Raw genomic sequence first — 27330 nt, 5'->3', positions numbered from 1 at the left:
CTCTGCTGTTATTTGGAAGGTGGAGGGGAGTGGTGTTATTTCTCATTCCAATAACGCTACCAAAATGGTGGCGTGTAAGATGGGCCGTGTAAACCTCTGTGAAGGGAATTCATGGGACACGGTTACTCTGTGGAACTCCCTGCTAGGTGACATTACTGAGGCCAACCGCCCAGTAAGATCCAGAATGTGATTGGTTCAGGGGTCTGGAGGCAGGTAAAGGTACAGAAATAAAGCAAGAGGGTATGAATATAGGAAGAGTTAGAGTTTGGGAAGGAGAAAGAATTCCTTTTGGGTCCAGCAAGAAGCCAGCAATTAACCAATAAATAATACAATTTTCCTTGATGACAATTTATCCTAAAAAGCGTCTTCCTCTCCTGGAGGCAAGAAACTAGACCAAATGTATCACCTGCCAGATCTATAGCATCTCCTGCGCAGCAATAAGCAGTACGTTTACCCATAGAGTATGTTTGGAGGGTGTAAATGCAAGTCGGGGGAGTAACACCGACATATCATAATTGCATCTCTCCTTTTGTTATTTCCCAGCTTATCACACCTCATGCCATTCGAGTTCAGACACCTCCACGTCACATTCCCGGAGTGGTTGAAGTGACATTATCATACAAATCCAAACAGTTTTGCAAAGGCGCCCCAGGCAGGTTTATTTACACAGGTAGGTGACTGTGATTTACAGTGGAGGAGCTTGAGCTCTGAGCCTCTTTGTTTTGGTAAACAGTATTGACAACTCCGTGCTTTGTTTGTTTGCTTGCTTTGCCTCTTGCTGTTTGAAGGCCACTCTGCTAGTTGTGGCATTTGGATACATAAGGAGATAGCTTCATTGCTGTGCAGAGGTGTTAAGGGACTGTTACTACACATGTTAATATTTTTTCCAGATTAGAGCTCATGCTGTTATGATATGGGTCTGTCTGTAGATATATTGAATGTACAGTAACGTGATAGCATTGTTCTGTATATCCAAAGATGTTTTATTTATAACAGTATTTATTTTACATTTCTCTCTCGCTGGGGGTAACCTTTCATTTTCGAGATAATCCCAGAGGACGAGGAGAGTGTCTTGTATCGAGAGAAGCCAATGAGCCAAGTGGAAAATAAATACGATTTTTTTTATTTTTTTTATTCTTAAATGGATTATAAACTTGTTTAGTGCCCTACATTCACCTCTGCTAGCAGGAGAATACTAATATTATGGAGAGAGCAATCTATATATCTGAAAGGAAAAATCAGATGGGACCAGATGACCATCCCTCACTGAACTGTCAGTACCAGTAGTATCAGCGATGGCATACCATGCATACACCAAAACTTCTGTAGCCTGTTAAGCATGGATGGAGAATAATGGTGCACACAGTTGTAAAGGATGGATCTGTATTTAAATTGAATGATTTGCTCCCACCAAATCATATTCAGCCTTCTCAAAATGCAAGGATTGATTTACTTTTTAAAAGCTTCTTATTGCCAACAATCTTCATTAAGTAATCGTGTACTGTATTTGAAAACAATTAAATCCTAAATTAAAAATAATTACAAGGGTCCAAGAAACATTTTATTAAAAAAATAAGGCAAAAACTTAACCACGTCTTGAGTGAACTAGTTAGAATTTTTCTAAAACTGGAAAAATTTGACCGGATATCTAACACTTCAGAGCTTTAGCAAGAACCAATGATTTGTGAAGATCCTCTTACCGCTGTATGCCACTTTATATACACTTTTTTAAGTACAGATGCTAAATTACTGTTTACTTATGTATGTGAGAAGGCATTTATTCATAACTGTCATACCTAGAAACCCTCAGCAAGAATTAAGTCTTCCATTATACAAGGTACTCTAAAGAAATATAAGCTTAACTACAAAGGATTATTTTTGTTTTGATAGTGGTCTGATCCACAGTTAGTTGAAGACATTAAAATGATATCCACTGACTGAAACCGAGTCAACCTCACGAAGGTTAGGACTTTGTTCTGATCTTGCACCAAAATTTGTTCTGGAATTATGCCTGGACCTGTGAGATCAGAATCCGGCCAAAAGCTTTTGAAAGACATTTTCTTCTAAGGCAGTGCGTTCGCTCATCAGTCTCTGGGAAAAGTTGAACCTGATGTCTGAGCAGGTTAAGCCTTTCCTGGGCGATAACTGGCCAAAGACACAAAAGAGATTAAAATTCCAAATCTGCATGAAAACACAGTTGCCTCTCTGAAGAGAGGGAGCAGATTAATTTGCTGGAGTCTAGCAGTACTTAAGCAAGGGAACGCTGTCATTGATGGGTGTGCAGTGAAGGGTTGTAGGGGTAGCGTTAGGTGTGATGCTTTTCTCTTTAGAGAGAGAGAGAGGGACCATTAATTCTTGAGTTATTATTACACATTGAAACTGCAAAGTTCTCCTATGCCATTTTTTGCTCGCTGAGGCCTTGGTCCTCCAGTTCTTCACTACAAGCATTGATCTGAAAGCTGCTGGCATGAGAACTGAAAGAGCTTTAGGAATGGAGTGATATAGGGATGTGCATCCGCCTATGAAGGAAAAAATCTTTTCATTATGGTGAAGCCATTTTAAGTGCAAGACTTACTTGTACCATCCAGGGGGGACTGGAGTCAGACTGTAGCAGTTCTTTCACATATTAATTAGCGTGCTGCCACAAAAAGGGACATGAAGATGTATGTAGGAGCTGGCGGAAGAGAAGAAAGTTAAATATACTATCCCTGTTTTACTGCTGTTACTGGCATAGGGGTATCTGTTAGCATTCTCTGAGGAGTGAGTGGGTGCTCACTGCCATATGTTACAAAACAGCATTTCGCAGAAGATGCCGAGCTGTTTGGGCGAGGGTAGAAGAGACAACGTTTCAATCTGTCTGTTCAGGAACCTGCAGTTCTCCCACCATGGCAGGCAAAACGATAAACACAGCTATTAGGTAGAGGCTCACCTGTGTAGTCAATTCCCCCAGGTTGTTGCTGCTAATAGCAGTAAAAACAACTTCTAAGCTATGAAAATAACATGGTGGCATTTTTTTTTCTTTCTGTGATTGTGCTATCAGAAAACTGCTGTGATCCTGCTGTGAGCAAACACACTGACTTTTAACCTAGGCAAGAGATATTCATGCAGTCGAGGTCCTTCTGCTTGTAAGTCTTCTCCAGACCCTCCCCGACAACTTCTGAACCTCTTCACCGGTTTCTGCCTGGTTTTGTCAGAAAGGTAGAAGCACCACCCATGCACAGTCCAAGCACACTTTTAGAAAATGGAAAATTGTAAGAGAGATCTGAATTAATCCATCATTGAAGGAAAGGCTGCAGAGCTCAATCATTATTAGATGAGAGAAGCTACCAGAAAACAGCCTCAGGAAACGAGGTTATTTAAATGCCACCGAATGCACGAATATCCATAGCACTCTGGAAAACAGCCTCACATCACAGAAGTGCAGATATTTGTTGGAGAAAGTGTAGCAGGCAAATACATAAAACACTGAATAGTAGAGTTCAAGAGATTTTATAGTCATTGATGAGGCAGTCTGGTGCATCTCAACAAAAATGTATTTTTTGTGATAATTGAAGCTTATTATTTTCTTGATACTTTTAGCACTTTATATTGCAATATATTCCTCCTCGCTGTCACAAAGTCTGTATCTGACAAAATATCAGAGGATGGAGCTTGGAGAGACAAATAAGAGCACTTCTCTCTTGAATTGTCCTTGTCTCTAAAACCAGGAATTTCTCCCGTCAATACATCCCCTTTACATTCAGCCTACACTTGACACAAAAATAAAAAAGAAAAAAAAAAAAGAAAGAAATGCAGAGAGATTAACATTGAGCACAGGAGACTGAGGAGTGTGAAATCCTGCAAAGTGAAAGCCTGGGCAGACGTAGTTCTGTCAGAATTAATAACAGCAGCAACAACTAGCAGCCCCGGCACTATCAGGGTCATGTTGCATGAAGTCCTTAATAATTATTAAGTGCCGAGATAACCTCAGATGAAAAGCACAAAGGGTCAAGTCACATGGAAAGCACTGAACAGCTGGCTATGGGCATGTCGCAGGTATAACGATAATAATTATTCATATAAAGCCAGACCTCAGAAGGTTCATCAGGGCCTCACTGCATCAGCCGTGGGCAGTTACAGAAGGACACGTGCTTCCATTTTATGCGAGGCACTGTCACAGGAAGCTGAAGAAAGACTGACCGCTTGCCTGTGGTTGTGCAGGAAAGCTGAAGAGAGCCAGGGCAATAGAAGTCCCAGGTCCAAGTCGTATCCTGTGATCACCAGACCACCGAAACTTTTTGAAAAGATGGAAGCAAAAGCAGTCATTTTAGTATTGTGCAGTGCATATCTGCCTCTGCCCTCAATATTTAATATACAATCAAATATTAATGTTTGACCTGATTATACTTGAGCTTTTTTTTTTTTTAAGGAGTAACAAAAAGACAGGTTGTTTGAAGAAGAAAGTGATAAACTGTTAGAAAGATGAGTACAAAAATTAGATATAAATTTCAAGGGTAAATCTAAACGCCACAGCGGAGCTGTTACGGGAGCTCATATGCGTCCTGTAATGTGTATTTATAATGGGCTCCTAGCGAAGTGTGCTGTGCTGGCAGTGCTGCAGTTATGGTTCTGTCAGCATTTCCACTCTTAAGTGCTATCATTCAGGGTGCTGCAACTCAGCCATCAAATTCCTCTCATCGCCCAAATGTGATGCGTGGACTTTTCCATACGGTTCCCAGATGGGAAACTCTTCTAAGAGTGAAACCAACAGGATCCTGTGGACTTGTAACAGTGCACTACAGAGCGCAGCAAAAACCTGGTGAAACGGCTTGCTGCAAGCTAACGGCAACTGCTGAACCAACTTACATCAGTAGTAAGTGTGTACTTAAAATGAGGGAGATAAAAAGTCTGTTTTTACATCACCACAGCTAAGCATCATCTGGTGAGCCTGAAACTGGTGTGAATGCAGGTAACGCCTACACCTTCCTGTTCAGAGTTACTTTTCTATCATCAGCTGTTCATAGAGTAATAAGGCGTTTGTTCTCTGCTGCTAATCTCGCAGTAGCCTCATATTCTGCTTTTAATACTATACAAATTCAAAGTCTCTGCTGCTGTAAGCAGTTCCATTATAGTTCCATTGACTTTAATAACGCTTACCTCAGTTTACGCCAGCCGAAGCTACGTCTCGTAGGCTTTCATATCTTAAGTTTGATCACAGCTCTGCATTTGGTTTGTCATAGAGATGCTAACCTGGAAATGTGTATATCAGGGAGATTTTGAACATAATTTTCCTTGCTGAGCAAAAATCCTCCAGGGGTTAACTTGTCAGAGCAATGCAATATAAAGTAATCTGCAGGATATGTTGGACTCCCAGGTTGTGGTGTATCACTCTCTATGCCAGGCACCAAGGATAGGAGGTACTGTTTTGCTAAAGCTTGTAAGTAGATTTGAGAAGGTCTTGTTATCTGCTTGTGGGAAGTGGTGCTTACAAGGATACAGTGAGCTCTGGAAATTGCAGGTGAGCTCACTTGGCCAGAACGCAACTGATGTGAGCTGAAAGCCCTTGCAGAGAACAGCTCCTACACCGCTTTAGCCTATTAAAGGCGCACGCGATAGGAGACAACGCTGCGTTGGGACTGGGGTATTTGGAACAGCCGTTACTGAAACAGCAAATTTAACACAAGTCACTGCCTGGTAGCATCCCTCCAACTCTACATCTCTAGGTCATAGAATACTCATCCGAGCAGGCTGACCAGAACGTGTGTACTTCCAGGCACCAGGATTAGCAGGAGAGCTTCTGTAGCCAGCGACGTGGCAATGTTTTATTGTGTAGGGTGAACACCAAGCACCTCTTCACTGGTGGTTTGAGTGAGGGTAGTCCCCAGTGCATGGCTGGAATTATGTGTTTAGGTCCAGGGGTGCCTTGTTTTCTCTGTGCTAACATATCTAAGGTTAGCCGTCATACCCCAAATATTGCACGTGCTCTCTGGGTTCCAGCTATATCTAGAGGTATGCATTTGTTGTTTCTCTCATTCATACTTTGCAAACACTGGACTTGTTGGCCTCTGTTCTACTTTGTAGAGTAAAGCAAAGATGCACAACTTTGCTAAGGTCTTTGAATGAGGCCCTTCAACTGGCGGTGAGGGAGCATGCACAGCTCCCAGGGCATACACTGGCGCTATCAGAACGAGCTGTCACTCGTGGGGAATTGTGCAGATCTCCATAACATCCTCCTCCTTCCCCAGTCTCCTGTGCTTTGATGTGTGGTGAAATAATTAATACTTTAAATGTCAGCACTGTTCTCGTTGGGTATCGGAGTTAGTCCCCGTTGAGGTGAACGGGACCAAGCTGTTGGTTCAGGTTTTGCAAATAAGACAGATGTCGTGGCATCAGTTGTTCAAGTGTGAGAGGTTTTTATTTCCAGTGAGTCTTACTAACTGGAGACTTGTGTTTGAAATGGAAGCATAGATTTTGGAGGCTAAGGAACGCTATAAAAGAGGCAGCTCTTTGCCATACTCTATATGAGTCTCGTCATAAATTAAGTCAGGCAGGCTGTGGAGCATTCAGACCTCTCCCTGCTGCTGACTGTAACAACTCTGTTGTTAAAACAATTATGCTGGAGTGTGGTTTATAAACTAACCGACAGTTTAGTTTATTCACTAGATGGTTGCTCTTTTTTGCATACATATCTCATGTCATGGACAATTTTTTAAATTATGTTCTGGGAAATTCAAGAGACCCCTTGTGCCTGAAACGCTGGATTTGAGAGTGCCCAAAGGGATTTTGCTGTACCTGAATCTTGTTTTTTCTTGGGAGTTTCATTTCAGATACCTATCTGATTTGTACGAAATAATGAGCAGCCTGCTTCTGTGTCAGACTCCTTTATGGTCTCTGAATCCATGAAGCCAAAAGCATTTGGATATAATTTTCACGTGTCTACATACCACGCAGATAGACCACTGCTGATCCAATAGCTCTTTTCTCAGTGGAAGTGGTATCGTGGTGGAGCCGTTAAAACTTGCTGGTGGAGCCTACATCCTACCTCTCCTGTTGCAGCTTCAGCTGAAATGGTGCCATTTACTTCCACAAACGCTGGAGGTTGTTTCCTACCAGGACTTCATGACAGAGAGATTTTTGTTTCCTTAATGAGTAAAACTAGCGGTAGGCAATTTTGTTGCAAGCTGTACAGAAAACCTTTTGTGATGAGAGGCATAATATATGCATTGACTCAAAATGGTTGATTTCTTCTCGGAACAGTTCAACATTGTTGAGAAATGATTTGCTGCTATTTATCTATCAGAACAGAATGAAAATGTCTGTGTCAATACTTCGGAAAAATGTTTGATGGATAATAGCCAATTTCTTTTTCCTGAATTAGAATGCTGTATATTCCCATTAGCTATTTTTAGTCAACTATATATACATATATGTATAAATTCCTGTATATTTTACATTGCTTTTGCCTAGCTTAAGATATAAAACTTAACTGATTAGGCTTGTAATCAAGAAGAGAAATGGCACGTAATGATGTATAGGCTCTTGAGAGAATTGGCCTATAATTCTCAGGATTATTGGCAAAAAAAATCCCACTCCCCAAAAAAAACCCTCTTCCCAAATGGGATGTAGATTCTGTGGCAGTTGAAATGTGTATTATTAAACTCCTTAAGCAAACCAGAATGGCTCCCAGTGGAGAGCAAAGACATTCTAAGTATAGCCAAGACTAAATTCTCAGGTCTGGGTTTTCTCTTCTCAATTCCCACTTGATTATCTCCTGTAATATTTAAACTTCATGCCATGCCATAATTATTTAATAAAAAGTAAATATAAAATGTATCTCAGTGGGGAATATGACCTTTTACCTTCATGTTGTTATACCAAAGACAGACACAGATAAACAGAGAATTTGGAGCGGTGTAACGGTCTGTCTCACTTGATAGTTTCATTCTCCCCGTATCAGAAATGGTTATCATGGAAGGTGCTGAGTACGTTTGGGAAGATTAAATAAGTGCCATCAGCATCTCTTGGAATCAGGTATTTTCAGCTGTGTTGATGTCACTGGTTCTTTCAAAAAAAAGTTTTTTTTTAAAGAAGGAAAAACAGTACCAGAAGATGGAAGAAGCCAGTACTGAATGAGGATATTGCTAAAGGAGCTACATGTGTTACTTATTAAACGCTTTGTGGAATTCTCATCAGGATTCTTAGCATGTGATTGCATGAACATGTCATTTATCTTATAAGGCACATCCTGAAGTATTAGGAATTTCTTTAAAAATACCTATAATTGTATTAGTTAACACTAATACTCCTAATGTATTAGAGGCAAATCCTATAAGCATGCAGAATTCTAAAGAGCTGACTGTGGTTTCTGTACCAAATTGAATCAGAGTTTAATTCTGAGTAATCAGAAACTAGATTATTACTGTCAGATGCGAAGTAGAGAGTATCAGAGTGTCTGAAGTTTTGTGAACTTACCAACATTGGTGTTAGGGCTCTACCAGCTTGTACTGAGGATCTGGGTTAAAATGTTGCTGTTTATCCACTACCGATTAACACCATTACAGTGAAGTGGCTATGCGTGCAGAAGAGCCACGCACGATTTAAGAATTTTATGTGCATGATGAAGGGCTGCACCCTAGTTGCCTGCTGTATCTTTCAGATTATTCACTCTGCCTTTGATAGGTGGTAAGTCAGCACTGGCAATTGAAGCAGTTTGAAGTGTACAAGTCACACATTTTCCCCTTATTGGCTAAGCCAAACTCACTAGAGTTACCCTTTGTAATGCTTTCAGTTAGAAGTCATGCAAGTAGCATGCAGCATTCACATACGTTTTGTCATTTGTGTCAATGTATCTGCTTCTGAACGCATTTTCTGGAATACTGGCAGAAGATGAGCATGTGTGTTCAGTTCAGCTGTGCCCACCAGAAGGAGCAGGCAGAGGGGATGTGTGTGTGTATATATGCATGAACGCACAGAATTCTTTCAAGAGTTAGTTCCAAGCAGGAAGATATCTCTAATTCTTTATTTAATAAATTACAGACACACTGAGGGATTCTCCAGGACCATGCAGTTCGTTATACAGATAATGCAGAAATATCTGTACAATTAAATGGGTGGAGTTGGGGTAGCAGGAGTCAGGTCACCTGGTCTGTATAATATGGTCCAATATTAATAGCTTCTGTATTGCAGCTTTTTTAGTGGTACAACAAGTAATATCATCAAAAAGAAACTGGGATGTTCATGCAGAAGTTCTTACAGAGTTTCACTTACTGTAAATCTTGTCTCACACAGAGATCAGGGCTCACCTGAGTACTAGGCAAAACCCAGACAAGGAGAGATTTCAGTGCAGCAGCTGTGAAACTCATCTTTTTAAGATACATAGTCATATAATACATTGTTTTCTGTTTTTTTTTTTTTTCAGCTTTAAATGAACCTACCATAGATTATGGTTTCCAAAGACTGCAGAAGGTCATCCCAAGACATCCAGGTGACCCTGAAAGACTAGCTAAGGTAAAATATTTCCAGGCATTTTAAATGAGCCCACAAAGTACTTTCTTCCACTTCTGGCTCATAAAAGAGAGAAAATGATACCTTAAGTGATGATTACACCTGAACATAAATCGACCAATTGGTTGTAGGTTCAAACACCAATTTGAGCATGTTGACCCCACAGGTACCAGTAATTTTTACCTGTTAGAGCTCAAACACTTTCTGTGAACTTCTCTGCCATTTGTCTTAATCCACATCGGCAAATCTCTGCACCTAAGATACATGATGAGCATAAAGGAATTGTTGCAGAGGTCTGTTCTTAAGGGAATCTTTTAGTAAAAAAATCACTCGTAGCTCAGCTTTTTCTGTAGCCACAATTGCAGCATGTATGTGTTGAAACAACTGTAGCTGTAATCTTACACGCCGTGTTGATTTAGTACCTAGCACGATGCAGGTGGCATTAAAGACTCTATTCCTTGTTTTTAGTGCACTAAAAGTAACTATTATTATCTTTGCACGGTGACAGGCTATCGTATTCAGATATTATACTGTGGTGGGTTTTTTTTCTTACAACCAGAGGTGACAGAAGATACCTACTGGCTAAAGTGTGTTATTTGATTGATTACCATTATCGAGAAAAAATAACTGGACATAGAGATAAAACAGATTTTTATTATTATTATTATTATTTTTACATCTGTGCAAAAGAATATATTGAAATGCATTAGGAAACTGAGCTCCTATTTGAGATTGGGTTATGTCTGAAAATAGTCTCCATTTCTTAAGCAAGGGTGCTTAAAGCAGCTTCAGGACTATGGAGAGCTCCAAGGCCCCGCTGAAGTCGGGCCGTGCCGCACAGCCAGCGGCAGCCGATTTGTCGCACACACGCAACACTTTCTAGAGTGACCGATGATTTTGGCTGTCTAGTCTGAGATACTGCAAGGGGGATGATTTTTCATTTAAATGCCAAATAATGCCTCTTTAAGGGACTCACTTCTGAGAATGACCCCACATAATCACTCATGACCTCAGAAAATACTAGCCCGTGGTTTTATTTGTACTAAAATCCTTTTCTGTTAAAATGTCAATTTTACGTATCTGCTCATCCTCTAGGAAATGCTATTGAAACGAGCTGCTGACCTAGTTGAAGCACTGTATGGCACGCCGCATAACAACCAGGTCAGTGGAACCACTCTCAGCAGGGTAGTGGGATATGCTGAGATTTTTATAATAAACTCTAGAAATTTTCTCCGAGCACATTCATGAAGTTGTGCCCTTCACTGTGCAGGACATCATTCTGAAACGAGCTGCAGACATCGCAGAAGCTCTCTATAGTGTACCGAGGAATCCCGCACAGATCCCCGCACTGTCCAGCTCCCCGGCTCACAGCAGTATGATGGGAATTAACTCCTATGGCAGCCAGCTAGGCGTCAGCATTTCAGAGTCAGCACAGGGGAACAACCAAGGTAAGCACTGCAAGCAGCAGTGTTAGTTTAAACAATGAAAAGCTAAATCGTAGTCATTTCCGTCCTAGTTCTTCAACTTCTCTGCCTACTCAGCTTCTGAACAGAAAGATGGCTTTAAGCTGTCAGCACTAGGAATGGACGCCTGGTGCCGTTTTGGGTGCTATTCCTGCACACCAGGTTCCAGTCATCCAATTAGCTATGGCTGAAGCCATTCTTGGGTAGATTTGACATCAACTTAACCCTCAGTTCTCTCCCTGCTCCACCCAATATCTTTTGTTAGATCTCTGTTCTCATAAAAGACAAGGACAACAACTGAGAAAACTCTCACTTAAAGAGGTGGGGAATTTTTCTTTTTTTTTTTCTTTTCTTTTTTTAAAGGTTTCTTCCTCAACGTTTATCTTACCAATTTGCATATGTTTTATATATCAAACATAGTATATTATTGATTTTTAGGAAAAAAAAGGCCATAAAATGATATATTAACATCACAGGAGTAATATAAACTTTGGGCATTTTCTGACTCTTGAATACTTAATTTCTCAGGTTAACGATGTGTTCTGGTAACATAAGGATCTGTGGTGTCTGACTGCATGAATAGCTGTGATTAAAACACTCTAAAGCGTTAAAGCCATGTCATATGAAGTTAGTATTAAATGTGCCATGCCAAAAGTAATAATGTAGATAATTTTGTTAGTTTTCTAATAAGGTCTTACCAACCCTGAATTAGAGCTTCATAGTATTAATGGGCAGAAATAACCTGATTTAGTTAAATGGTAACCACTTTTGTATCTATTAGATCATATCTTTCTAATGAAAGCTTTTCAGTGGAAAAAAAAAATTGTTGCTGTAGTAATAGCCTTGTGATAATAATAATAATGTGTACTAATAGCCTTATAGTGCTGATAACTAAGGTATTCTCTTTTTGGAGAAAAAAGGCTAAGAAAAAAAAACACCACACAAATATTTTTTAGAATAAAAATTTAAAGACAAAAAAGGGTTTTTATTTACCCAGTTTATTCTTTCTGTTAAGTGTAAACTACATATTGGTTATAATTTCCCCTTAAAAATGTATGTGATTTATCTGTAATTCATCAATAATTTGAAAAGTATAACCTTCCCCCTAAAATTACAGAAAATCACACAAATTGTACATCAGAAAAAATGAGCACACATTTTTTCTAGGTCTCAGAACAGATTTCAACTTAAAAAAAAAAATCTAGTTAAACAAATATACATAAGTTCATCTACAAAAGTTTAGTTCCCTACCTTACTTTAAAACTTAATATTGCTTAACTTCAAAGCATGTGCATACAAAACACTGAATTTAATGGTACTTGCTTGACTGTTTAAATTCATCTGGATTTAAATAAATCATTGATTTAACCAGGAGAAAGGATTTTTTTGTATTTATACAGGAAAAAAAAAAGTTTTAATTCAAATTCATTGACATGCCGTGAAATACGTTTTATTTTTAGGTTACATCCGTAATACAAGCAGCATCTCACCCCGTGGTTACTCATCCAGCTCCACGCCTCAGCAGTCCAACTACAGCACTTCCAGCAATAGTATGAACGGCTACAGCAATGTCCCCATGTCCAACCTGGGTGTTCCAGGCTCACCTGGGTTCATTAACGGCTCTCCAACAGGATCCCCTTACGGAAGTATGTGCTTTGGTTCTTTTATAATTGGTGCCTTGTCCTGCTAGCTTAATTTACCACATCAAAAAAATGCAGCGAGTGATGTTTTTCAGGAGTTGTTGTCAAGATTTAGTGAAATCCTTTGATTCTAATTTTCTGCGATTCTAAATTTTTGTAAAAGGTTCTGATTTGTGTTCTGGTATGTTATAGTATGAACTAGCAAATGTTCCCATTTTTCAAGAGGTAACAGAGAAATATCAAATCCTACCTATGCATTCTTCATTTTTTTTCCTTATGCAGATTCCTATGTAAGTGGCAAAGGCCGTAGAGAGAGAGGCGGCACAATTTGTTTCTTTAGATGACCAAGCAAGTAGTCACCACTTAAAGCAAAGAGGCTACTCTGAATCTTTCTCAAAGGCAGTCTATGTATTTTTTATGTCCATGTAGAAGTGTATGAACTGCATTAGCAATAACAGAGCTGAATTTTGGATTAATTTCCTGTGAAATTATTTTTACCTTGATAACAACAAAAGTGTTACTGCATTTCCAGTTACTAGTGTGACCACAAGCAAGTCACTCTTCCTTCCATGCCTTGATTTCCCTCCGTAGGAGCGTGTGTCGAGCGTGTATGTACATCTATCTACACATACATGTACACACAACGTTTTTATATTTTTATCTCCGTATATATGAAAGGGCCAACAGTGAAACAGTTTTAATTTATTTATTATTTTATATTATATTCACATCCTCTGTGTAAGGACTGACCCACTTTGCAGTGATGATGAGGGCTTCTTGCCAGTCTGAAACTTGCTAAACAGAATCTTCACACTTTGAGTTGTAATTTAAGTTGCAGCCCTAAGAATGTTCAGGTACTTTGGATTCTTCCCCTGTTCTGGAGCTTTGCCATTGATTTCAGTACGGAAAGGACCAGGTTTGCAGCATATTGGTGTTCTTATTTCAAACTACTACCTACATGAGACTTGGGGATTTTCTTGAAACCACAAGAAATATTGTTACTTGTTCCTTCTTCCCAGAGAAATAGCTGATATTTTTCTAGAAGGTAAGCTTACAGTTGCTGTGCAGTGGGACTTTTTCTTCAAAGACACCTCTTTAAAAAGAAGACAATTTAGATTCAAATCTAGTTAAAAGCTTAAAGCATCCCCCCCTAAACTCCAACCAAGGAAGTCTTCATTTTAAAAAAGCCAGGGAATGGACAGGAGTTATTTATTTTCCCAGTTTCGGTGCACAAACTATAAGTGCACATGCCATTACTCTCTACTGGTTATTCACATTGACTCTCTCTCTCCCTTGCTGACTTACCATTTTCTGATGTCCTCCTCCCTCATTTTAACATAATTAAACGTATTTTTTTCTGAGCTAAAATATTCAACATAACTACATCTTTACCTCTAGGCTTACCTTAAGCAGCCAAGTCAATGGATCAGACATTTTCAACAGTTCTACCAAACTTCTAAAATTGCATTTCTGATGAGGATTCACTTTTTTCTTTTGCAGTAATGTCTTCAAGTCCAACAGTTGGCTCCTCCAGCACTTCTTCCATCCTTCCATTCTCCTCTTCCGTCTTTCCTGCTGTCAAACAGAAGAGTGCCTTTGCTCCCGTCATCAGACCCCAAGGGTCTCCTTCTCCTGCCTGCTCTAGTGGCAATGGAAATGGGTTTAGAGGTAAGAAAGGTACAATTAATATTCAGCTGGCACATACAGAGCACGCTGTGTTAGCCTCGTAAATACAGTAATCATCTGAAGACCATTACACTATTACAGCACTCACTAGTGAAAATTTGACCCAATTCAACTGGATTAAAGCATTGCTCCAAGGTTTGTCTATTCTGAGTTAAAACAATGGGGGACAGACACTCATTTAAACCAAGAAAGATTTGACCCACGCTGCATTTAAATACCAGCTCTTTTGTGAGGAACGGCTTCTCCTTAGGCTTCAGGGACTTGTAAAACCAATGTCTGCCCTGCAGAGTTAATAGACAGCTCTGTACACAACGGCCAACGTCTTGAAACCTGCTGCAAGGTTTAGGCTCATACAGGGAATTAAGCCCTATAGTACATTTACAGCCTTTTTAAAGGTGATCTGCAAAACAAATGTGAGTATTAAGATAAGAATGGAAACCTGTACTAAATTCTTTCTTTTAACAGGCTGTGGGGGGGCATGCGGCACATAAATACACTCCAAGTCTCCATAAAAAAAAAAACAACTTTACAGGGCCTGAGAAGTCATCTGGCTCCTTCAGACTTCACTAGAGATACCATAGAGAAAACAACTTTGGGAATTCAGCCATGCCAAGAGCCAGTGGTAATTCTAAAATGAGTCCTACAAACCACACCTGTTGATCTGGGTGCATTATAAATCCTTAGCTAGGCCACAGGGACTTACATAAACTGTGATTATTTTATATAATAAGGAAATTTTAGGTGTGTTGAACAAAAATAATTACACTTTAAAAATCTAACTTACAGAATTCTGCTATATATGTGAAACAGCTTATTTCCCTGCCCCAATTTTGTGCCTCTCAAAGATCATCTCCTTTCCCCAGTAATGAAACATATTAATATATCCATGTAAATGCACAAGCATCGTATTAATAGGGAACACAATTTCTCTCCTACTCTGATTAAAGGAGAAGAGTAGAAGGATTTGAAGCGATTTTTTAAATCTATACATATAGAAAGCTTTGTTGGCCCAACAGCTGTGACTGTTTAGCTACACCATTTAGAGATGGGTTTGTCTCTGTTAATGATGTATGATCATGGTCTCTAAATTGTTATCATCACTACCTGGCCTGCAGTTAACTTTAATTCCTTGAGTTCTTCATATCAGCTAAAGCAGGAATGTATTGATTTCACTGTACTTTTTTTAAAAATAATTTTAAAAAGCACGTAGTGAGATTTTAGGTGTTTTAGGCAACTAGTCCAAGGTTATGTGATTTTAAACAGATTTAGTTAAACATTTAACTAGGAAGGCCCGTCAACTTAAGAGTAGTTTGCTTGTTTAGCTTAAGCCAGTTGGACAGTGCTCTATAATCCAAAGACAAATCGCTCAGGAGTTGTTGCGCGTTCAGAGTAGATTTAAATCTGATTTAAATTTAAACTTGTGTAACTGCCATGCTGAGGAGGGCAATTTTTTAAGAAATTACCCAAGGCAGTGCTAACTGCAGATCAGCTCAGTGAAAAAATCACTTTGGGAAGACTGTTTCTGGGAGACAGAAATAGGGCAGGATAAGAAAAACATTGACTTTTTATTTAGTTAATACTTTTCCTTAACCTACCATGTCTGTCCTGTCTGCCTAAGCCTGTGCTTAGCAAGAGTTTGTTATTCTTCCTTAACCCTCTTATAAACAGGTGAAGTACCAGAGTCCTTTGGTGCTGTTCATGCCAGTTAGTGTTTACAAAATATTTTATCCAATCTATAAATTGGTAATAAATTCTAGAAATGGAAATTTAATATCAAGTATAACATAAAATCTCAAAGATAAAAACCCAGGACTCTCATGTATGCATTTCTTTTACTGACAAAAGCCCACTATATCCCCTCCTTTGCAGGAAATCTCCTTGTATATCAACACTGTGATAAATAAATACAGTAATATAGCTACAACTGTCATTTAAATAAGCTTTCGGCAGACACCGCACCTAGTACAATGAGACTTGTCAGTCAGGCAGCAACAACAAACAGCAGCTGTGACTCACCGCACAGACAGTAGTTGAACACGTCTGCCCAAGGTCCATTATGCCAGATCTTCATTGCTATTTAACTATTTCAGCCATAGATGTAAATTTTTTCCAACTGAAATATTTAAATTGATGCAAGCTGGGGAGCACATGCTTTGGAAAGGATCCAGATCCATGCAGCCTGATATCCAAATTAACGTTCCCACAGTGTTGACAGACAGATGTGGCCAGAAAGTCAACAGGAGGGTCCCAAAGAGGCTTCTTGAATGGACTTACTGTGCTGCAGCAACGGGAGACTGTTAATCTCCATTGCTATGCCATCACCCTATGTTATATAAGCTAAGAATAGGTGTGCTGGTAATGTAATATTTATTTTTATTTTATTTTTAATATAGGAATCAGCAAAAGCACAGCTCAAGCAGTAAGTATATAAGCAGGCTCCATCCCAAAGCACATCATACAAGGGTTTTGGTATTGCCTCTCAATTTCCCTACCCATAATTCGTGGAAAACATCTCCCCAACAGGGATTTTTTTGAACTTTAGTGTAATGTGTGCAATGTTGAACTTTGGCTACATCTATTGTTCAAGGGCAAAAGTTTCCTAGTAATACAGTCTCCATCCTACTTATTGCATCCTGTTGCCATGATATTATCAGAAATATTACCAGCACCACAGGGCATGCCACTCTACTTACAAGGAGCAACAAAAATCTTGGATATAGCTTTTGTGTACGTTAACCACAGCCATGTTTAAGCTTGGATCAAAACTAGCTTAAACAGGAGGAGCTCTACAAGCTTCATCCTCAGATTAGCATTCTTATTATTCCTGGCCGTTTATAGAGTTTACAGTGCTCGTGGTATTTATTTTACAAAAATCTTTTTGAAAAAAAAAAAAAAACAAAAAAAACCAGTCTTGGCCATACTTAAAGCTTCTGGAGACAATAGGCCAGCTTGTAAAAAAATATATTGTAAGTCAAAAGTATTAGCTAAGCATGGAACATGCATATCGACTGGCTTTCAGCTTTGGGCTGCACAACACAGCCAAGACATGTGGACTACCCTCAGATAACCCCATCCTGTGCCATGTGTTCTCGCTTACCTCTTTCACCTGCCATCTGCTATACATTCTGACAGCGTAACAGGACATGATAGGTAGAGAACAAGCAGCAATCCATACTGGACACCACTCAGTTCTATATGCTCTCCAAATTGAGAGCAGGTGATCTTGATCAGAACAATTGTTTGCTCCATTCACGTCATATGTCAAGGGAGTTTAAAAAAGGCACTGGGAAGATATAATGTGACGTGACGCAACGCGGCATGATAAGTACACAAATGCCTAATCAACTCATCTCAGATGGAAGGCAGCTGATGGGGAAAAGTAAGCAAATTGGAAACTGCTGGAACAGCATGGACCGCTGACTGCCCAGATTACCCTTGGCCAGCTCAGCACATCTCAACATAAAAATGCAAGCTCAGTTACAAGGAATAGCAGGCAAGCCCCAGAAGGTCAGATGTTCCATTAACCACCAGGATCCTGGCCAATCCAAAAGGTACTGAAGTCTGATATGCTTAGGAACAGCCTTAATTTAGCAGTGGGGACATCTGCACTATTCCCTAAGGAAATACAGGTATTTGAGTTAAAGACCCTAATTGCTCATATCTTGTCTTGACAAAGTTAGAGGTGTCAACAGCACAGGGAAGTCTGGTCCACTTGCATTAAATGGCTGTACAAACTGGTAGAGAATAGCTAGATAGAATAGAATAGAATGATATACCCATGATGTCAATATATACAGAAAATATCTATCTGTCATCTGATTAAATTTGATATATAGGAAGGATCAAGTACATTTTTCTCCCCAGTTTATTGGCAGAGATGTATGGTGCACAGATTGCCTCTAAACAAAGAAAACCTTAAGAGATATTTACATTCCTTGTTAACACTTAGCTAAAAAATCCCTCCTGTTTCTATTATTTACTTATCTTTCATTTGATGGGATGTTAATTTTCGTATCTCATCATATGTCACAAACTTACTCAAGTGAGACAAGAGCTCCATTTTTCATGGGAGACCATAAAAATCTGCACCTATTTTATTTATGGAAAGACATATTCAGGCCTATTATATGTGACACACACACACAAAAAAAAAAAGAGGACCGTGGGTAAGATTTAACGCTGATTTCTCCTTCACAGGCAAAAACTTAGCCACTTTCTAGTCCATCTTGAAACATTTGTAACTGCAGAGGGGCTACACATTCCTGTGCTCTTTAATAATTAAGCTAATGCATATCACTTTGCAAACACATATTTTGATTTTTAAGGCTGTTCCTAATTAAATGGAACTAAATTAAAATAAGTGTTCGGGCAGCCTTTTGTACATGTACAACTTAGCACAATGCAGAGATCTGTAACTACTGCAGTATAACTCAATAGCTGAGGCTGAGTTAGCTTCTCCATCTCTAGCTGGCAAAAGCTTTGTCTATATTTTTAAAAAAACACATTAAAAACATAAAATATGGTTTAACCTGCTTATCTTCTAAAGCAGAAAAAAAAAACACCTACTTATTTAAAGATATTTTACTTGCCTGTGCAATCATCTCCTTGCATGTGGCTGAATGCAAATCTTCCATCCAGACACAGATTTTTGCTAAAAGAAAAAAAAAAAGTTAATTTCTTATGGAGGAAAATATAAAAAGAAAAAACAAGTATTTCATTATTACTTTTTAGTATCTTAGCTGGAACTATCCTCCCAGGTCCTTCACAGATGCTACAGTTTATTTCACTTACAGTCTGCTGTAAAGGATGGTGGTGCCCATCATCCAAGCCACTGATGTTTTCTGCTTAAGTGAGTCAGCTGTTTTCCTCTGGAAGGCTTTTCTTTTTTGTAGCCTTTTCAGCTGATTACTCCGTCGTAAAACGGTGCATTGTTTTACAAACTTCTCCCTGGTCTTAATATTAGAAGTGAAACTACACATTTTCTGGTTGTAGCCATGATGGGAGTCAAAGATCTCAGTAAGGTGAAGCCTGCACCTAGCAGCTGCATCTTTTATGAGCTCAAACTGAATGACACGGCCGCTAGCTCTGGTACCAGCAGCTCGGTGGCTTGCCATGTACAAACCTACCTTTATGTACAGGACAGCTCATGCACAGAGATGTTTCTGGCATTGCAGGACAGGAACAGCCGTTTAAGATGCTCATCACAGCAGCACTGCAGCGCTTCGTTCACCTCATCAGTGAGCTGCAGAACCGCAAGATTTGGGTTTGTTGGGAGCTTAGTGGCAAGAGAGGAAACCTGAGTCAAACACCCAAATGAGAGGGCAACACACAATGACTGAAAATGCTCAACACCCACCTAAAAAGCACAGCCTGTAAAACAGGGCATAATGTAGACCCCAACAAAGCAGCTGAGACATCCAAAGAGCTAGATCAGAGTGTGCACACGTGTAGGTGCGTACGCTAACGCAGCACCGAGCCCCTTTCCAGTTCTTCCCAAAGGCCTGTGTGAATTGCATGCCGAGTTCTTTCCACGACAAAGGAAGACAGCATTTTCAGGAGCCACTCGTATACACTAGGCTTATGATCATTATTAATTACACCCATTAAAGGTGCCTATCACCATAGCATCTGGGTACTATCCATGTTTGATTATTTATTTATAAAAAAATTCTCCAACCTTGTGACAATTTTAATCAAGTGTTTCAGTTGATAATTGCAAGCTGTCAAGGTTAATACAATAAGGCTCATCTCTAATTCTTTTTCCATTTCCCTCCAAGAAAAAAAAACACAACCCTCTGGGATAATGACTGTGGTTTCTATATTCCCAACTCATCAGGGAGTGTCCTGCATTGAACCACCTTTATTGAAAAGTTACATCGATTCAATATATAGTAATACAGGCAAAAATAATTACAGCTTTGCTAGCAGTGTAAGACCTTAATCCAAACCTCACAAACATTCAATAAAAAGCAATACAGGCTGGGAATAGGCTTTTGACAGTGCAGCCCCAAAGGGGAGTGGAGGTGGGGGTGGAAATGGACAGATAAGGTACGCAAAAAGAGAAGCACAGAGTGAGGCTGTTTACATGAGCTGTGGAAAAAAAAAAAGTGAGAATTCCTCAACTTGTTCTTTGTTGCAGAAAGGGGTGAAGCTGCAACATTGGGATGAAACACCAGGGAAGCGATGAGGCTTTTTGCCTCTTTTTGCCTTTTAAGCATAATCTCTTTAACTACACAGTGAAAATATACTTGTCCCTCACTTTAAGGAACTTCTCATAATGCTGCATCTACAAGTAGTCTTAAAATATTTTTAAGAGAAATGGAAGAAACTCAGATTTGGTCTTTGATCTGCTGGAATGTCTTCCTTGATGAAGAGAATGAAAATAATATTGATAAGAGTAGTATCTGAAAAAGCTTTTTTGCCAGTACGACCAATGCCCTTTGGGAACAGAGTTTAAACTACACTGACAGCAGACCCTGCATGTCTCACATTAAGCCATGTCAGCTCTACCAGGGTCTGCTGCCTCTCCGCCCAGACAGCCTAAAAGCCACGGACAGGGGCTGTCTCTGGCTGTGCCAGGAGAACAGATTACCCCCATATGGACCGACCAGGTACAGGCTGTGTAAGTGCTCCTTCATTTGCTTCAGGCAAAAGACCCAGCCAGGATACCTCAGACAAACAATTTAAATTCTTTTAGCTAACTTGGATGATTTTGCCTGGAGCAGATTAGGAAGTGCTCATGCAGCCTGCTCCACTGGGAAACCTGCGGGATGGCCGGGAGCAGCTGAGGGCACTTACCTCTTCTGCAGCCCAGCAGAGTCTGGACGAGGGCATCAATCCAAGACTTAAATCAGACTTTCTGTTCTGGAGGGCTGAAAGGCAGGCATGTGGTTAACGCACAGGGAGAGGGTTCTCCAGGCTGGTGGCACACCACCGACCCTCGAGGAAATGAAGGTCATTCTTCAATCTTGGGAGTGAGGAAGAGGAAAGGATCAGCCTCTGCAGTGCTACAGAAAACCTCTCTTCCTCTAATGTGCACGCTGTCACCTCTCTCCTCCCTGCCCCCTCCTCCCCCCAAACAGGGATACAAAGATTTACTTCCCTTATTTAGGGTGATGTAATTGCCTGCTTGAAAAATCTCTGTTTGAAAAATACTAGCAAATTCCCAGGCAATTACAATCGTAGAAATTTGACTTGACTATTCAGTTTCACTTTCTTTTTCAACTATCTGCCAAAATTGGCAGGAAATTTTAGCCCTAGTCACTTACAAAATATGAAAATATTTATTTTCCTATTGTGTTAACTCATAGACCATATCCACAGTTGTTTAAAATCAACAGAGCTCCAATAAAAGAGTCATGTTAGCTGAGGATCTTGCCCTGAGCATTTTTTAAACACTATGAACATAAGGGTGAAATAAATTCTCAGAGGACAGGGCTTTAAACACATGAATAATCCCACAAATTTCAGTGAACGTAAATCTTTGCAGGATTAGGACTTTGCACTACACTGAGGCCCCTTTGAAAATGTGACTCACTCATTTGTTATATAAATACATATAAACTTAACTTACCCCTCAAAACCTCTGGGAGCAGCACCAGTTCCAGGCAGCTTCAAATGTTGCTGTTGTCAGTTATGAAGCATATAGCTGCAATTAAAGGCACCGGGAGTGACTAATAAATAATTTACATAAGCCCAGTGTTCTGGGACTGTGCCAGGTAAGACTACAGTCATTCAGACATATGGGCTAAACCAAGCGAGAAAGAGAGGCTGGTCCACTGTTTCCACTGGAAGTAAATGAGCAAACCCCAGTTCTGGTCGTTCTCCAAGGAATCGGCACGTGTAGTTCTGGGGCTGGGTCCCAGAAGCAGCTCAGGGGCCAGTTCCCATTTGCTTTCCCGTCGTCCTTCCCCACTCACAACATAACCTTGCAGGTTGAGTGGGGAACAGAGGAGCCTCCTTGATCCTGATTTTTAAAGAATGATTTTTGGCTCTTCAACTTGAGAAAGCATCAGAAGGCTGACATTTTGGGGACAGCCCTAAGCAATGGCCAGCTCTGAGAAGTCTCAGGACAACCACCCCAAGATCATTAGGCATTTCTGAAAATTCATGTGCTAAGACTTGAGCTAATCCACTACCTACCTCTTTTAGCCACTTAAAAACCACACTGGCCCTGGCCTTTCGGTGAATTGATGATGAAATAACACATTGGCCATTTTCTGGGATCACTGTCAGTCTTGCAGAGTTAGTTCTTCTCACTAAGCATAAAAACATTAGAAGAAACTGAAGGTCTTTTAATGTAGTAGGTTAACCTGCAAATACAGCCCCTGCTGCAATGCGAGACTGCACACAGAAGGGTGAAGGGCTCAAATAGAGTTTGTTCCATAAAAATATGCCAGCATTTCATCTTTGTCAATTTTCTTTTTCAGCCATGACTGGTCTTGTCGTTCCCCCGATGTAAGGAAGAGGCAGCTTTGCTCCTCTCCCTCTTCCCTTTTTTCCTCTTTTTTTTCATTTTTCTTTTACAGCACAAAACTACTTATTGTGATGGACCACTAAAAAGAAAAAACATAGCACTACAAGCTCTTTTTTGGGGGAAAGCCAGGCCCATGAAAAAAAAAAAAAGGAACATTTTTTATGGATTGGACAAGATAGAAGGCTGCATCTTTTACCTGTTTCATATTTCTGACACAACCACATCAACTCCTAAAACATTGTGAATGAAGAATCAGCCAAGAGCCAGGATGACCAACAGTTGGCAGAACGGAATCAGAAATGCAAAGTCTTTCTTGAAAGACACGAAACCTTCCTAAGATTTGTAAAATATTAAAAGGAAAAAGAAATTGGCAAAATGATTCAAGCTCGATATTTTGGATACAATTTGTTTTACTTTGTAGGGGTAAAAAGTTGAAGTTTCTATTTTCTATGGAGCCTTTCAGATATCGATTTAGTTTATGCAGAAAAAAATTCAACAAAACAGGGTACCAGCATGAAAGAATTTCTAGGACAAACTGACACGAATGATGGAACTTTGGTGTATGTGTGTATTTGCTTATAGTTTAACCTCTTTAAAAATGTAAGATGTTTTACAATTATTTAAATAAATAAACTTGTAACTTATTGTATGTAGAGGTAGAAATTAAACCTTTTTTGGATTTTTTCCTCCAGTTGTACAATGAAGAAAAATGATGCAAAAATGTAGTGACAAGTTCAATATATATTATTACTGCTGCAGTTGCTCCTCACTTCTTCCCTCTTAGTGAATTCATGTGCAAGGATTTGTAGGATTCTTTCTGATTAACAAACTCATCAGAAACTTTTATACGCATTGTGGTATACAGGACACTAATTCATGTATAAATTTTCATCCTCCTCATCTTTCCCCTCTTCCATTTTTTTCTTTCAATTAAGATATTCAGGTACTAGGATTGTCTGGTGAGTTTCAAAGACCCTACTGGCAAATGAGCGGCACTTGGGGATTTGGACGAATCAGATTTTTCTTGCGGTAGTGAGTTTATTTTATACATTCAGTGTATGAATTGGGAGGGAAAGGGCTCTCTGACATTGTTTTTCCATGTAGTTAGAACACCTTACGTTCAGTTATACTTCATAGTAAGGGTGCATTTATAAAGGGTAAATATGTATTTGAATAATTTATGCACTTTTATCCTGAGTCAATAAAAATGGTAAGTATTTTCCATTTATATACTAAAGTTTATAGAAGTAATTGTTTTGAATTTTTCTGCATTTTCGTGTAAGAAAAAAATGAGTTCTCCTTTGCTTCTCTCCTGAAATTGGAAGGTGAGAAGGCAACAAAACCAATCACTAGTTATCTGAGCAAACAAGAGAACTTGGTATTGATCAAAGAACTCAATTTTGTTGGAAAGCCATTTTTTGAGGAAAAAAAAAAAAAAGTCAGCTATGCTACTCCCCACTAAAATATATAATAACAATATCTGCACAAATAGTTGTTCCTATGATGACATCTTTCTGCTGATAGGTAAACCCTTAGTGTATGGCCCCTGAAACCGCCCTTGTCCATTTGCCCAGTACTTTTACTGATGTGTGAGTAAAATGGGATTCTTGGTGATCCAAGAATATATGGTAGGTGATGTTCAATTCAGTACTGGACTCGGGATGGAGAACAACTGTGACAACCTACACGGTTGAGGTAATTTGGAGCCCATTTGGAGCTAATTTGGATTAGTAACAGACTAGGAAGTCTGTATCTAGAGCCAGGGTTCAAATCCAGCTGCAAGAGTTAGTGACTAGGGCCTGGTGTTGTGTGCGGTATGACTTCATTATGGACCCTCACTGCATGGACAGGCTTCTGGCATAGGACTGCATTCTGCAAATGTGTAAAAATCATTCCTGTGAATAACCCAGTGCAGGAAAGCTGACTCCCTGTGACCAGCCTTCCGAGTCAAACTGTGTGAGAATAGGGCCTCCTTGGAGCTCAATTCTCATGCTGTAGCACAGAGCTCAGCTAATGAGAAATGTACTTGGTATACACGAATATTGACAGGCTGTTTCTTAACCAGAATGTAGCGCAGGAAAGAAGCCAGTGGAGTGCAAAGCCAATGACACTGGCCTACTCCTGCCATTCCTAGAGGTGATGTGCTTGTTGGAAGCAGCTCTGTACTACTCCTGGCTGTGCTGTGACGCTTCAGTAGGGGATTCCTTAGGTACTTTTTCAATGGTGTTGAATTCCTTTTTTAAATGTGAAGGGGGGGGGGGGTGTCACTGCCTTCTAAAACTCAAGGCTCAGTTTATCTGCAAAAGTGGCAATTAAAAGCCACTTTCAAAAGAGATTAGGTGAGAACAACGTGTTTTTAAGAAGCATGAATATAGTTAGTTGGAGTCTTGCGGTCAGGTTAGTAAAAAGTGTCTCATTCCAGAAATAAACTCCATGAAATAAAATAACTCACCACTGTTATGGACATTCCTTGACACTGCAGGCTCTCTGCATGCCCTTCATGCCATCAGGGAAGCAGCAGTCACTGGCAGTCAGCAAAGCAAGCAACATTAAAGCCAAGTGCTCCCTGGAATATGAAAGAATCATATGTGTTAAGATGTCCGGAGTTGTACCACAGTACAGCCCTACATTCACCTTTGATAGCACAGTAGGGTGTACTAGCTAACCTGATAACTGCTATTCAGAACAAGAAAAATGAATTGCAGACATCCATGGGTACCAATATCCCAGCACAGCTAAACATGGGAGGTCAAAATTCATGGCTGGATTTCTGCAACCATACAGGGAAAAAAATACAACAGCTTAAGGCTTAGTAAGAGTTGGGGTTAAGAATTCCATCATTTCCTAGCTTTCCAAAAAGTGTCTTCATCAGATTAATTTCTAATATATCATCTCCCTCCCTCCATGTGCAGTACATGCAACTCAAAAACCTCCAAAGCATAAAGGTGTTGGATTTTTTTCCCCTGCCCCTCTCTGAACGGGCTGTGTTCTAATTTTATCATTGCTGCTTATACTCAAAACTCCAAGCCCAGCAAATATTCCAGATAGGAATTTCCAGACCACAGGCAGAAGAGCAGCAGCTCGCTATGACTCCTCACATTTTTTAACAAATAAGTTTTTCACTACAGAATTTCAGTCAGAAAGGTTCCCAATGAAAAACAGAGACATTTCAAGGAAAGTGAGCTATTCTGTTAATTCCCCACCCTTCTTTTTTTAGTATTGCCTAGTCAGTGTATGGACCTAAAAAGAGATAACTGAAATCTCAGGAAGATTCAGAAAAAAAAAAAAAAGTTGGCTAAAAAAATAAAAGGTTGTGAAATTCTCAACGTTCCTTTCACATTTCAGTTACTATTTTATTGGCTCCGTCCAGTTGCACGTGTGGGAGAGCTGTCAGTCCAAATAAAAAATAAAAAAAGAGAAAAAGAAAACCTCCCTAGAAAGCTACTTCAGGTACTTACAGGAAGAGAAACAAACGTAGCTGCCTAAGTGGGTGTAGACAAGGGAAAATGACTCGTTCGGGTTTGATTTGAGCCAAACAAATGGAAAAAAAGGAAACATAGGAATGATGTAGAACATGAATTTTGCTCATGCATGCAAATCCTCGTACTGCAGACAAGTGTAGAAGTTACTGGTAGCTTTACAAAGAGAAAAGGTGTGTAAATAAATGCAATCAAAAATCCTTGAACGTGAAAAGAGGACTTTGGCAGTGGCAAGACACCCAACAAAAAGGAAAAGTAATGTAAAAAATTTCTGTGTAAGGATTTTTTCAATGTAATAAGCAAACCTGTCCTCTTTTAGTTATTGCTATTTACTATTCCCCAACAGCTTTCCTTTTGTCACTAGGAAGATGAAAGTGTTGCAATAGGTAATTACAGATTTTATCATAATTTGGAAAGAGTACATTTTATTTCATTATTTATCTTGGTATAGTATCTTACTCTCCCTATTTCTTTGCACACTTCCAATATGCATGGTTTTTAAAGACCGTTTCCTCCCTTCTGTAAATTAAGGCCTCATTTCTCCCCACTGTATAGTTTTTGGGTTTGTTTGGGGTTGGCTGGTCGTTTTTGTTTGGTTTGGTTGGTTTGGTTTGTTTTGTTATTTTTGTTTGTTTTTGTTTTTGTTTTGTTTTGTTTTGCTTTGTCAGTTATATACGGTATGAAGTTGCTATGCACAGAGCTTTTGTAAAGATAGCTTTTTTTGTTTACTGTTTTTAATGGTCCTACTTATGGAAGAATATCTTGTTTGTAAAATGAATATGTCTACTTCAGTTTTAAACTTTAAATTATCCTAACAAAAAAATAAAATTTTTGTACTGTAAACAAGGGGGGGGAATTATCTTAATTTCAGAGTACTCCAATGTGCTTTTTTCTTTATTTTTTCTCATCCCCATGAGTCACTCAAGGCACTGTTACAGCAACGACTCCTTAAGAAAATGTGAATTATACGCTGGGTGACAGGTTCCACATCAAGCCTCCATGCCTGTCTGTAAGATCTCCCCCCAGCATTTGGGAGAGTGAAAGCTGGCTTATACCAGGCACACCAAGGCAGTAATGGTCCCCTCTGACCTCCTCCTTATTAC

At 39.5% G+C, this 27330-nt stretch overlaps 1 protein-coding gene across 4 annotated transcripts in view; it reads left to right on the top strand.

The window, feature by feature from the left end:
• The window catches only part of EBF2 (EBF transcription factor 2), a 151963-nt gene extending 125562 nt beyond the window's left edge, over positions 1 to 26401 (top strand). For 3 of the 4 annotated variants that reach the window (XM_066983569.1, XM_066983568.1, XM_066983570.1), the window contains 7 exons: positions 544 to 670; positions 9398 to 9486; positions 10579 to 10644; positions 10754 to 10931; positions 12407 to 12592; positions 14087 to 14254; positions 22702 to 26401. In XM_066983569.1, the coding sequence (XP_066839670.1) occupies positions 544 to 670; positions 9398 to 9486; positions 10579 to 10644; positions 10754 to 10931; positions 12407 to 12592; positions 14087 to 14254; positions 22702 to 22733 (846 nt within the window). In that variant the 3' untranslated portion in view covers positions 22734 to 26401. The remainder of the gene's footprint in view (positions 1 to 543; positions 671 to 9397; positions 9487 to 10578; positions 10645 to 10753; positions 10932 to 12406; positions 12593 to 14086; positions 14255 to 22701) is intronic. The other variant, XM_013197161.3, reaches the window with a different exon arrangement.
• Positions 26402 to 27330: the final 929 nt, after the last annotated feature.

The sequence above is a fragment of the Anser cygnoides genome, chromosome 26 (assembly GCF_040182565.1).
Source record: "Anser cygnoides isolate HZ-2024a breed goose chromosome 26, Taihu_goose_T2T_genome, whole genome shotgun sequence".
NCBI classification, from domain to species: Eukaryota; Metazoa; Chordata; class Aves; order Anseriformes; family Anatidae; genus Anser; species Anser cygnoides.
Note: the sequence above shows the minus strand (reverse complement) of the source record. Positions and strands in the feature narration are given on the sequence as shown.